Genomic DNA, 12,997 nt, shown 5'->3' on the forward strand with positions numbered 1-12,997 from the left:
CAACAAAACTACAAGACTTTCCTGAAAGACCTTGATGACGACATAAAGAGATGGAAAGACATTCCATGCACGTGGATTGGAAGAATAAACATAGTTAAAATGTCCGTTCTACCTAAAGCAATCTACAGATTCAAAGCTATCCCAATCAGAATCCCAATGACATTCTTTACAGAAATAGAACAAAGAACCCTAAAATTCATACGGGGCAACAAAAGACCCCAAATTGCTAAAGCAATCCTAAGAAAAAAGAACAAACCTGCAGGCATCACGATCCCTGACTTCAAAGCATACTACAAAGCTACAGTAATCAAAACAGCATGGTACTGGTACAAAAACAGGTGCATAGATCAATGGAACAGAATTGAAAGCCCAGAAATAAAATCACACATCTATGGACAGCTAATCTTCGACAAAGGAGCTGAGGGCATACACTGGAGAAAAGAAAGTCTCTTCAACAAATGGTGCTGGGAAAACTGGACGCCACATGTAAAAGAATGAAAATTAACCATTCTTTTTCATTGTTCACAAAAATAAACTCAAAATGGATCAAAGACCTAAAGATTAGACCTGAAACCATAAGGCTTCTTGAAGAAAATATAGGCAGTACACTCTTTGACATCAGTATCAAAAGGATCTTTTTGGACACCATAACTCCTCAGATGAGGGAAACAATAGAAAGAATAAACAAATGGGACTTCATCAGACTAAAGAGCTTCTTCAAGGCAAGGAAAAACAGGATTGAAACAAAAGAACGACCCACTAGTTGGGAAAAAATATTTACAAGTTATATATCCAACAAAGGGTTAATCTCCATAATATATAAAGAACTCACACAGCTCAACAACAAAAAATCAAACAACCCAATCAAAAAATGGGCAGGGGACATGAACAGACATTTCTCCAAAGAAGATATACGGATGGCCAACAGACACATGAAAAGATGCTCATCATCACTAACCATCAGGGAAATGCAAATCAAAACTACACTAAGATATCACCTTACACCTGTTAGGATGGCAAAAATAACCAAAACAAAAAGTGACAAATGTTGGAGAGGTTGTGGAGAAAAAGGAACCTTCACACACTGTTGGTGGGAATGCAAACTGGTACAGCCACTATGGAAAACAGTATGGAGATTTCTCAAAAAATTAAAAATAGAAATACCATATGGCCATCCCACTAGTGGGTATCTATCCAAAGAACTTGAAGTCAGCAATTCCAAAAGTCCCATGCACCCCTATCTTCATCGCAGCATTATTTACAACAGCCAAGACGTAGAAGCAACCTAAGTGCCCATCAACTGATGATTGGATAAGAAGATATGGTATATATATACAATGGAATACAACTCAGCCATAAAAAAGGATAAAATCGTCCCATTGGATGGGACCTGGATAAACAACATGGATAGACCTTGAGGGAATTATGTTAAGTGAAATAAGCCAGGCAGAGAAAGAGGAACTCTGTATGACTCCACTCATAGGTGGAAGTTAAACATACAGACAAAGAGAACTGATTGGTGGTTACCAGGAGAAAAGGGGGGTTGGGGGAGGGCACAAAGGGTGAAGTGGTGCACCTACAACATGACTGACAATAATGTACAAGTGAAATTTCACAAGGTTGTAAACTATCATAATCTTAATAAAAATCTTTTCAAAAAGCCCTTATGCCCCAAGATCATGCCTATTTTGATGGGAAGTACAAAGTATCTTCAGTAATTACAAAAAGGCATAAGGCTTTTTTCTTTCCTCTAAACCAGAAAACATTTATTATTTTTAAATTGGTTTTTGTTTCTTTAATTATGATTGAATTTTTACGGGCGCACAAGCCAAATCAGCTCACAGCATGACTCTAATATTCCCGGGCGCTTCCAAACAGTGATAGAAAATGGAAGTTGGAGATACACCCTTCACAGTTCAAGTGCTTAAGAGCAATCTTATACTGCACTAATTCTAATAGTCGTTCCTTCTTTTCATTAGGTACAGGAGCGAGAAAGAAAGGTCACTTTGGCTCCTGCAAGACAAATTTACTGTCATTCTGCTGAGGAGCAATAAGCTGGTGGAGAACTGTTACTCACCCCGCCACCCTCTGAGGTGCTGACCACTGTTTTTTCTCAGTGATCAGAGTGATTGTTCTGGAAGTTGTTCCTTAGCTCTGGGTTTTTCCTTTTCAAGAAGCTGTCCATTAGCAAAGGTGCTTTGACCCAAATGCTGCTTCTGCCTTCCTTGAGTCCTGTGCAGGTCTGGATGATTTAGGCCTGCTGGCTTCCTGAGCTCCCCATGACGGGGCTGAAGAAGCACGGAGCACAGAGCGACCACTAGAACCATGGCAATACCAAATTCACAGGTGGCAGACCAACAGACGTGGCCCCACGTGCTCCTAGCCAGCAAAGAATGGCATCTTTTAAACCATCCCAGGGTCAAACTTCCCTTTGCATGAAACGAGGTCATTTCATCTGCTTAGGCACCTCAGTACCCAGAATACTGAGAAAATGTTTTTGTAACAATTAATCTGGGGTATTCTTTTACAATATGACTTTCAGAGACAAATAGATCTGAATTTAAATCTGGGTTCCATTATCTATAAGTGTGTGGCCTTGGATAAGTCATTTAACCTTTCTAAATCCATTTCCTCGTTTGTTAAAATGGGGATAAAAAAACACCACATTAAGAGGTAGATGTTACCACCAATGATGATTAAATAAGATAAGATACAAAAGCACCAGCACAATGCCTGGCATGTTGAAGACACTCAAATTTTCTTTTTTCTAGGGTGGAACTGATTCTATTTCTTAGCCTTCACGTGTTCATTACTGACCTTAGATCCTCCTGTCCCCACTACTCAAGTAGACTCAGCTCACATTCCAAAGAGACGAAATTGTGGATATTTGCATGAAATTATTTTAAAACATCTCCTATTGGCCAGTTAACATGAAACTTACCTGAATTTTTTCATTGGAGATTGCTTTTCTTGAGCAGTGGCCAGATGACCAGAATAATAGACTGGGAAAAACATAATGTTCCAGTTTGTTGAAAACCAAGTCATGAAAAATGGGCAGTAGAAGTTCTTATAAGTAATTTTTACAATCTGTGTGGTTCCAACCCAAGATGATGACACTGACAAGATGATCAAGAGTCCCCAGACAGCCTTCAAAACCGCAGACGTGCAGGACCGGCAGCGAGCCTTGATTCTGTTTTCTTGGCTGCTGTTCTCAGGATGAGTCTGTGTTCCATCATCCCCTGAAATCAGGAAAGGAATACAAATGTCTGGAAATCAGGTTATAAAACAGCAATCAAAGAGGCAGACAGTAGAACCATCAGTGTTTTTCTTTTCTACCATCATTTGAAGAGACTGATAACTCTGGCTCATTTTCTCTCTGGAATCTCTGCTCTATAAGGTATAGTAGGTGTCTGGACCTCCAACCAGGCCATGACTACGCTCATGAACTTGGTGGATGCTACGCTATTCTCCAGTGTACCCTACCCACTTCCTTGTAAAAGCATCACACATTTCATCTCCAAGACTTTGGCCTTGGCAGCATGACCTGTTTTGCCTAATCAAACATGAGCAGATGTGAGGTGTCCCACCTCCCAGTTGAAGCTTTGAGAGGCATCATAAGGTCCCACCAGCTCTCTTGCTCTTCTTCTCTATCAGTGGAATGGAAAATCCCAAAAAGAGCTGTCTTTTTGGTCTACGTGGGAGAATGAGCAGAATCCAGCCAAAGCAGCCCTGTATCTTCTGACATAAAAAGTGAGTGAAAAATAAGTACTTGTTATATTCCACTGAGTTGTTTTTTTTCTTTACAGCAAAGATGACTATTAAATTGAAAAGCAACATGACCCAAGAACAGAGCAAGTCCTAACTACACAAAGTCGTCTCCCACCTCAGAACAAATTACTATCTAATGTATTTCAGAGAGCACACTGAGTTCTGCTTTGTATTTTTATATTTACTGAGAAAAATTAGCAGCATTTTTTTCACACTAAAATAGTCAAAGCTCTCTGAAAGTGACAATCACAAAGGCCTTCTCCCTGATAGAGAAAACAAGTTCAACACAATGAATTTATGTATCTATCAGGAAGTTAAATTTTAGCAGAGGTCACCCTGAGTCCCCATGCTGAGATCCCAAATGGGAGAATCCTAGGGGAAGGGAGGCAGAATTGTCTGCAAGATTCTCTTGTGTCTCCAGGTACCTCCCTTAAGCACAAGATTTATCGTGGGGGTTAAGAAAGTGGTGCAGCGCACAGATTGCAAGTGGTCATGGATGGGTTTCTCACTTTACCTTTCCAGAACCTGCTGGCTCTCTTCTGAACGTGTTCCTACTGCTTAATGGGCCAGGTGCAACTGCCCCACTGGGGTAAAGACTTTCTCCCAGCTAAGGCTTCCTGATGTAATTATTTGGGGACAGTGGGTACCAAGGCTTGAAAGTGAATTCTTCACTGGGGAATATAAACCAAGTAAGGATGAACACAGCAATTACCCCATGACCTCCAAGTCTTATAAACAGTGCTGAATTCTCAGGGCCTAGGCCTCCAGAAGATGAAAACTGATATTCTGTTATTTGCTTATTCAACAAAATTCCATGGAGATTACCAAGAGCTAGTTAGGTGGCAGGGGTTCAAAGATGAAAGATTTGAGCTCATAGCCCAGTGGAAAGCCAGAACACACATCTAACACAATGTGGTAAGGGCCAACTATGGCAGATACAAGGCCCTGTGGAGGCAGAGGAGAAGCACTTGTTAAGGGGTGGGGCGGGAAATGATCAGGAGAAATTTCCATGACGCAGTGACACTGAGATGAGTCTGGAAGTAGGAGTTAGCCAGCTCCCTCGATTGTGCACAGACAATATCTGCTCTTGATAACTGTTCTGCACATTCCCTCTATGACCATGTGGCTACACAGTGAGTAGAAGTAAAAAGCTCAAATGGATGAGTGGGTAGAATAAGTTGGGAGGCTGGGAAGGGAAGACAAACTTACCCAGTTAAGTAGGTATTATCATTCCTATTTTACAGATGCAAAAACTAAGGCTTGTGCTACAGTTGTCCAAGGTTGAACCCAGGGCCTAAAGTTTTTATTCTAAATTTCATTCTGTCTAGGTTTCAGGCTTGGGATCTCCGTTCAAGTGCTGGAACTTTCAGGAGTGGTTTGGAGAAAAAGTTCTGTTTCCTGGCGGTAATGGCAGTCTTCCATGAGGGTTCAGAGAAAAGTGTACTCTTAGGAGAAAGGCGGACCCTACTACACTTCGGACCACATTACTCTCAGGGACTGTCTCATAGAGGAGAGACAACTCTACAGAGATTCTAAGGATCCCTTTAAGGGGACACCTGCCTGCATCGTCACCTTCTTTGAAGACTGCTTCTGACCCACCATCAAACCATGGGCAGTACCTTTGATGACACCAAAATCCCCTACACCCCTCCATATTAGTGACCCATTCTTCCTCTGATGACTAGACTTCATTGTTGCCAATTCTTTCGTTTTACCACCCAGAGATACCGTAGAACAACTGGGTCTCCAGAGGTCTTTTATTTTTCTGACCATTTTTAACATGATTTTCTATAGTCCTGCTTAGATTTACAGTTTTGTATATGTCGTTAAAACTGATTTACCAGAAGTTCCATCCATGTCTATGAACCTTGATTGGAGTCATACAAACTGATGGTAGAGGCCACAGGAATTTGGAACCCCGGGTGTAAGTCCTAGCCCTGCCAGTCTATGGCCCTGAGGACAGGTTTGATTCCAGTCTTAGCTCCTTTCTCTGTCAAACAGTGATAATATCCATCTCACAGGATTCGTTCTGAGGTTAAGCACTATAACAGTCATGAAGCATGGTGATCCGCTTTTGAGATTATTCTCCTTTTCTCTTTTCTCTGTGGTGCCCTGGAATATCCCCAAGTGCCTCCAAATCATCACAGAAAGAGTAAATTATGCCCCATGTGATCTTTAATAGTATAGTCTTTGAAATTTGTAATCTACATATGATAGATAAGGCAAGTCTTTATTAACCAGCATATTCAATTAACTGGAACATTCTGTTCCGCAGATAACTGGGATAATAGGAATATTACTGCAACTTATTAAAGCCAATTAAAACTTCCTTAAGATTTAAGATATAATTTTCTTTACTTTTTTTTAAAACCGTTTTAGCCTCGGCGCCCATAATTGCTGAGATACCACTTTAAAATATTGTCACTTTTTTGAAAAATATCTTTTCTCATATGAAAAACCTCTTCTTGAATTAGTAATCAGTAGGCCCCTAGAAGAAGCTTTCATATCTCCTCTATACCCTTGTTTGCCCCCCATCCCTCACGGTGTCCCCTGAATTGCCATTTCTCTTCTGTTTTTAATCCATTTTTCTCAAAGTATTGGGGTTTGTTTTTTTTTTCTACCCATTTATTTTGGATGGAGTATTTTGTTGTTTTGCTGTTGTTATAATTGTTTTTAAGGACGCAAGAGATTTTAATATGTTGCTGGTCAAGCTGAAGGAACAAATGGAGAAGGAGAGATTGGACATGCAGGTGAAGAGATGGAGAGGCAGTGATCATGGATACAGGAAAAGAGTTAACATTGGAACGGTAGAAAACACACAAGTCAAAGGCAGTCCTGCAATGATGGTAATGGGCAAACAAAAGACCAGAGAGGACTGAGGCAGAGAGGGAAGCATCTGCTGGCACACGATTGTTTTGCTCTTTTCGGGAAGTACAAGTGCGGTCATACGATGAGAAGTGAGTATGGACTCGGGGCTTGAGAGCATTCTCTGGGGAAGGCAATAGATCTCCACTACCAAAAAGTAACAGTATTGGGCAGCAGCCTAGTGGACCCAGCTTCATTTGAAAATTATAAATTTGCTGGGAAACTCATGGATATAGTTACAAGATTTGTCTAGTAATTCCAGTAACCCAAGTAACTCAGGAGCTGATGAGTGGTCAGGTGGATATGAGGAAAAGGCTAAAGGTCTCGACTGATCAGTAAACGCTGACCAGGGAGGCAAGTGAAGGGTCCTGAAGGAGATGTAAAAGTGGGAAAACTAGAAGGACTCCCAGGGCTGGCAGTCCTGATGAGGATAAGAGCAGAGTCTGTGATTTTACTGGTACTTTTATTCTTCTCAGAATGGGCACAGTGTGTGCTCTTACTGAATCCCAGTGTTGAGGCAAAAGATGCTGGCTTTTGACATTTTTTTTTTTTTGAGGAAGATTAGCTCTGAGCTAACTGTTGCCAATCCTCCTCTTTTTGCTGAGGAAGACTGGCCCTGAGCTAACATCCATGCCCATCTTCCTCTACTTTATACTTGGGATGCCCACCACAGCATGGCTTTTGCCAAGCGGCGCCATGTCCGCACCCAGGATCCAAACCAGTGAACCCTGGGCCACCGCCCCAAGAAGCAGAACATGTGAACTTAACCGCTGTGCCACTCGGCCGGCCCCTTGACATCTTGAAGATGAGAAAACTAGTTACTTTACAAGCTTCCTTAGACGTCACTGTTTAACCATGTGTTGAGCTCTTCAAAGACAGGTTTGGGTATTCGGTTTCTCTGCTACACTGAACAGCACTACTAGCTTGAATCTGCACATTTCCCTTCTTCCTGCTCCTCCCACTTGATAAACCTTCCCCACGCCCACTCCTAAGAGTCCATGCAGCATCTCTGCTTTCTGTGCCAGTGGCGAAATCTTTCATGGCTGGTTGGAAGGTTACCTGGACATACTACTAATTAAAAGGAGGTCACCAGCATACCTGATCTGTTCTGCCTCTCCACTCTGTGTCCACAAACTCCAGAGGATCCGCGATTCTGAAGTTCAAGAATAGGAGCAGAAGAATCTTCAGTGACAGACAGAGGTGACAGTTGTCTACTGATGCCACTGTGTGAACTGGGGCAGTTGGCTCCTGGTTTACACCGAGTAGCTGATGATCTGGAGGTACCTGAGAAGAAAGAGTTCACACCCGTGTGAGAACTGCCTGTAGGAAAAATCGGAAACAGATTTGGCAGTGAAATGTATAGTGGCAACATCACGGTCCTGATGGAACATCCATTGAGCTCATTTCTAATCTCATAAAAGGGGTTCCTAAGAAGAAAATGCTACCAGGTCTGTGTTCCTAAGATAAAGGGTCTTTTTAGATAAAGTCATTAACTAGAAATGAACATCAGAAGATGGTGTTTGGGTTGATAAATCTGTTCTGAATTAGAACTGTCAACACAGTTCAATAGTTTGCCTCAAGGAAAGCAGAATGTTTTGTTATGCTTGCTTCCTCCCTTTTCTTCCTAAGGCTGGCTGTTGAATTTCTGGCTGGTAAAGCTGCCAGCAACGTCACCTATCAAATCCACTATACCCTTTTCCATCAGATTGATGACTAAAATCCAACTTTTTTATATCTCCTCAGTCACCTCTGGCCTCTATCCACTGTTATAGACCAAAAGCCAGCCTTCAGGATCCTCCACAGGCTAAGTCCCTTCCTATCCTGATTAACCTTCCGTGAACCCCCAACCCAGGGTTGGCTCCAGGGCCTGCGACCAGGGCAGTCACACACGGTGCTGTGCTCAGAAGTCCCCCTACCCCCCCAGGCACACACACCTGGGGATTGATTATGCACAGTCATCATCTGGAAATTTGGAATATGTTTATCTTTCAATTTGTGTTTTGTAAGTGAATTCTGATGGGATAATGGAGCGCACACAGGTGGCCTGGAGCCTCAGCTTGGGAATGGTCTTGCTTCCTGTTGTCTCCCCGCCTCCTGGGGTGGGTTTTCAGCTGCTCACGGCCTTGTCTCTGCCTAGCAAACTTATAGGGGCCTAGGCACTGGTGTGCAGAAGGTTGGGGTCTCAGGGTGAGGCCCCCAGTGTCTGTGGGGGTCTACATTTATCCAGCAAGTATCCCCATGTCCAAGGGAGCAGACTTTAAATAGCAAATAAAAAACACTACAGCATGGGGGTGGAAAAAGAGAGAAAGAAAGAAAGAAGGAGGAAGAGAAGAAGGAAGAGAGAGAGAGAGAAAATAAGAAAGGAAAAAGCCATTTTTCTGCTTTTTGAATAAGGGGCCCTATATTTTCATTTGGTACTGGGACCTCAAATTAGTTCTGGCTGTGTTCTGACACCTTACTCTCGGTACTGATGGCTTTTAAGCCTTTGACTGGGCAGTTTCTCTACCTGGAACATAGGATCTACTCAAATCCTTGAACGCTAAGATCAGGTCCTGATTGGTCCGTGCAGTGTGTGCTGTTTGATCACGTGCATCTGTACTTTGTACATCTGAGCTCATTTTGACAGCAGTCATGCACCAGCTGCCTCAATACTTAACTTTCTCTCATATGAATGCTTTGACTCTCCCCACCTGCGTAAGCCGCCTGATGTCAGGGACTTTCTACACAGACACACACACACACACACAAACTCACTTTGTCTCTCTTTTTAAATACACTTTTAATTTGGAATAATTGTACATTTATGGAAAAGTTGCAAAGATAGTTAGAGTTCTCATATACCCTTCATCCAGTTTCTGTAATGTTAACATCTTACATAACCCTGGTACATTTAAATACACCTTGACAGTTAAGGTCAAAATTAAGAGATTAACACTGGCACATTACTATTATCCACACTCCGAATTTCATTTGGATTTGACTACTTTTATCATGAATGCCCTATTTCCGTTCCAGGATCCCATCCAGGACACCACAACACATTTAGTCATTATGTCTCCTTAGCCGTCTAGTGTCTGTGACAGGTTTTCAGTCTTTCCTGGTTTTTCATGACGCTGACAGTTTTGAGAAGTGCTGTTGAACTATTTTGTAGACTGTCCCTCCATTGGGGTTTGTCAGATGGTGTGTCTCCTGGTTATATTTGGATTATGCATTTTGGGGAAGAGTATCACAAAGGTGAAGTGTCCGTATCACAATCTGCTACCAATATGATTTATCAGTGACGATGTGAACCCTGGTCACAGGGCCTAGGGAGTGCTCGCCAGGATGCTCCACTGTCTTTTCCCCCTTTCCACTCTGTTCTTTGGAAGCAAGTCACTAAGTCCAGCCCACAGTCTGGGGTGAGGGATGGGGAAGTTAAGCTTTCTCTTCTGGTGGGGGGAAGGTCTACGTATATTATTTGGAATTCTTCTGAGAAGAAGATTTGTCTTTCCTTTCCTTTATCCACTCAATCATTTATTTATATCAGTATGGACCCATGTGTATTTATTTCATACTTTGGCTTATGATCAAAACTGGATTGTTTATTCTTTTGCTCAAATTACTCCAGCTTTGGCTGTTGGGAGTCCTTTCAGATTGGCTTCTGAGTTCCTTTGACATGTCCCCATTCTTTTGTTTTTTGAACTCTTCCTTACTTTCTGGCATTACAAAATGCTCCAGGCTTATCTTTCATTTTCCCTGCCCCAATCCTAGAATCAGTCATTTCTCCAAGGATTCCTATTTCCTTTTATTGGAGAATGGTGTTTAGAAACCAACATCTGGCTGTGAGTGTGCTCATTGTTATTGGGGTTCCCCTGAATCTAGGTCATCTCAGTTGTCAGAGCTAGGAAATGTGCATGTGTATGTCAATCCTTGTGTATACCTATATCCATAATTATTCTGTATCTGTCTTCTTACTCTTCTTTAAAATAATCTCTAAGTACCAGACAAAATGTTCTATGTGACCTCAGACAATACCTGTTGACTTGGATGAAGATCAGTTGGGATGATTAGATGTAGAATACCAGAATAAACTTGGACACTGCTGGGCATCAGCTCCAAGATAGCTGTATTGCTCTGACCACTTTCTGGGGTGTTTGTGTTTGTTCTTCCTTGTAAGTTGTGAGTTTCCTTATTCTCACTGATACGAGGTAGAGAACAGAGGCTATCATTCCTTCTGGGACATGGAGGCTATGTCTTGGTGTGGTGCTTCCGAGATGGTAGAGAGGAGGTAGAAAGTGTCCAATGAAGAGCCACCTCTTGAAATAGCAGTGGCGTCTTGGCTTTAATTTGGCTTCGAATACATCATGTTTTGTACAATGTGAGTAATCACTTAACCACTCAGATCAGAACCTCAAAAAGCAGTGGTGCCCCCAAAAAGAAAGCTGCAGTTCCTGAACCATCATCTCTAACAAGAACAAAGTAGAATAGCAGTGTAACTGAGAAGCAAGTGTCAGTTCCACAACTCAGCCTCTTCATCTAGGACGAAAGTGCATCTTGGTTTTTTTTCTTTCTTTTTTTTTCCCTCAATCTTGGGAAAAATAAGTAGAGGTATATAAAAGTGTAGTTAGCTGTACCATCCATTATTAAGTGTCTCAAGTTGACCAATTAAAATTTATTATTTAATCTTGGATAAAAAATATAAAGTGCACAGCTACTAAAAAATCAACAGAAGCACTACATACCAATTACTATGCTTAAATTAATGCTATGTTAATATTGTTATTATAAAAGTGTCAAAAATACATAAGATTATTTTATGTATTCAAAATGCTTCCTGTAACTTTCATAACTATGTTTCTATTTGAATATTTCAAATTCAATAAAAGGACGCTTTCTAAAATTCAGTGAACTCTCATTTATTCATGCTCTTCAAGAGGGGCTGACACTCAAATACTCCGAGAGTTATTTTAAATTTGTCTTCCAAGTATCTTTTATAATTTATTTTTACATGGTGTGCCTTCTCATGTTTTCTTAGGTTAATATTAGATTTCATTTTGTGATCATTTGGTAATTGTAGGTGGAAAGGAGGAAGTCTGAAATAGGTTGGGTAGTACGTTGAGATATAACATTGGCCATAGTTACCTAAAATGTTGGTAAATTGTATGTCACTAGCAAGCTTTGGATTTGTAAGCCAAACGAATGATTTTTCTTGCTTCCTCATTTTTGCTGGGGTATTATGTCCTGCCTCCTGCACCTCCTGTACTTTATGCAATTTAGCTTAACATCCATTGCCTGCTGCCACCTGCCTCTCACTGGCTGATCTGTGGAAGAGACCCAAGAGTAGTTCAGCGACTGGAGACATTTTAATCATTGTCCTGAAAAGGCAAACTTTAAACTTCAGAGCCAGGCCCAGCGGCGTGTTCAGGGCTTGGCCATGAAACAGCCATCTCCAAGCCTGGAAATAAAGACAGCGTCCCATCCTATATGGTCTTATGCCACTCAATGAATAAAAAGCCAGCCCCGACAAAAATAAATATTCAGAGTGTTGCCTGGGATGCAGTCAAGGATGATAAATAAATCATATCTATTTTCTATTATATATGCCACAGCGAGTGCCTGGGCATTGCAAATTCAGTTAGTGAGCAGTGTTCAGACTTTAATAGGTATTGAGAGTAAACTGTATTAGGTGTGATGGGTTGGAAGTCTCTCATTAGTCACATCAGATGGTCCCCCCTCTCTTTTGTAAAGACGTCTCACCTGAACCATAGCAGTAGGACCATCTCGTGCCCTTTTTCATATTTGTCCCGGCACACGAATACAATTCCTTCATCTGCACTGGTTAGGCTCTGCAAGCTCCCCAGATCAATTTAACTCAACAAGTAGACATTGAGCCCCTATTCCAGGGCAGGTATTGAGTCAGGAGCAGGAGTTAGACAAATGAAGAATACACAGTCCGTGCCTGCACGGAGCTCTCAACATAGTAATAGCATGAGACGTGTAGCCAATTAACCATAATTGAATGTGAACTGGAGAGCAAGAAGAAAGGGAGGGAGTGATCCATTCAGCCTGGAGCAGGGAAGGCTCTATGGGAGGTTACAGGAAAGTTGGCTTTGAAGGATGAGCGGGACTTTGCCAGGTAGAGTTTTAGGCTGTGGAACAGGCAATAGAGTCAGAAGAAACCATGGGAGCAAATACTCAGAGGTGCAGAGTACACACTGTGAGGCTTAGAAAGATGATCAGCTGTAAGAGTTGGATTCTGAGTACAAAAGAGCATTGAAAATCCCGTTCTTTTACCTTTGCCTGTTACTTGAAAAGGAACTTTGGTCAATCAGAGATCCAGACAGAAGGAAGTGGTGAAGAACTCAGACTGTTTAAATCTGGGGAG

At 41.7% G+C, this 12,997-nt stretch overlaps 1 protein-coding gene across 5 annotated transcripts in view; it reads right to left on the reverse strand.

Moving 5' to 3' along the window:
* The window catches only part of SLC35F4 (solute carrier family 35 member F4), a 239,394-nt gene that overhangs the window by 28,465 nt on the left and 197,932 nt on the right, over positions 1-12,997 (reverse strand). For all 5 annotated transcript variants that reach the window (XM_070513682.1, XM_070513684.1, XM_044773646.2 and 2 more), the window contains exons 2-3: positions 7,732-7,917; positions 2,942-3,239 (exon numbers count right to left, since the gene is read on the reverse strand). In XM_070513682.1, the coding sequence (XP_070369783.1) occupies positions 2,942-3,239; positions 7,732-7,917 (484 nt within the window). The remainder of the gene's footprint in view (positions 1-2,941; positions 3,240-7,731; positions 7,918-12,997) is intronic.

Source organism: Equus asinus, chromosome 7, assembly GCF_041296235.1.
Source record: "Equus asinus isolate D_3611 breed Donkey chromosome 7, EquAss-T2T_v2, whole genome shotgun sequence".
Lineage (NCBI taxonomy): Eukaryota > Metazoa > Chordata > Mammalia > Perissodactyla > Equidae > Equus > Equus asinus.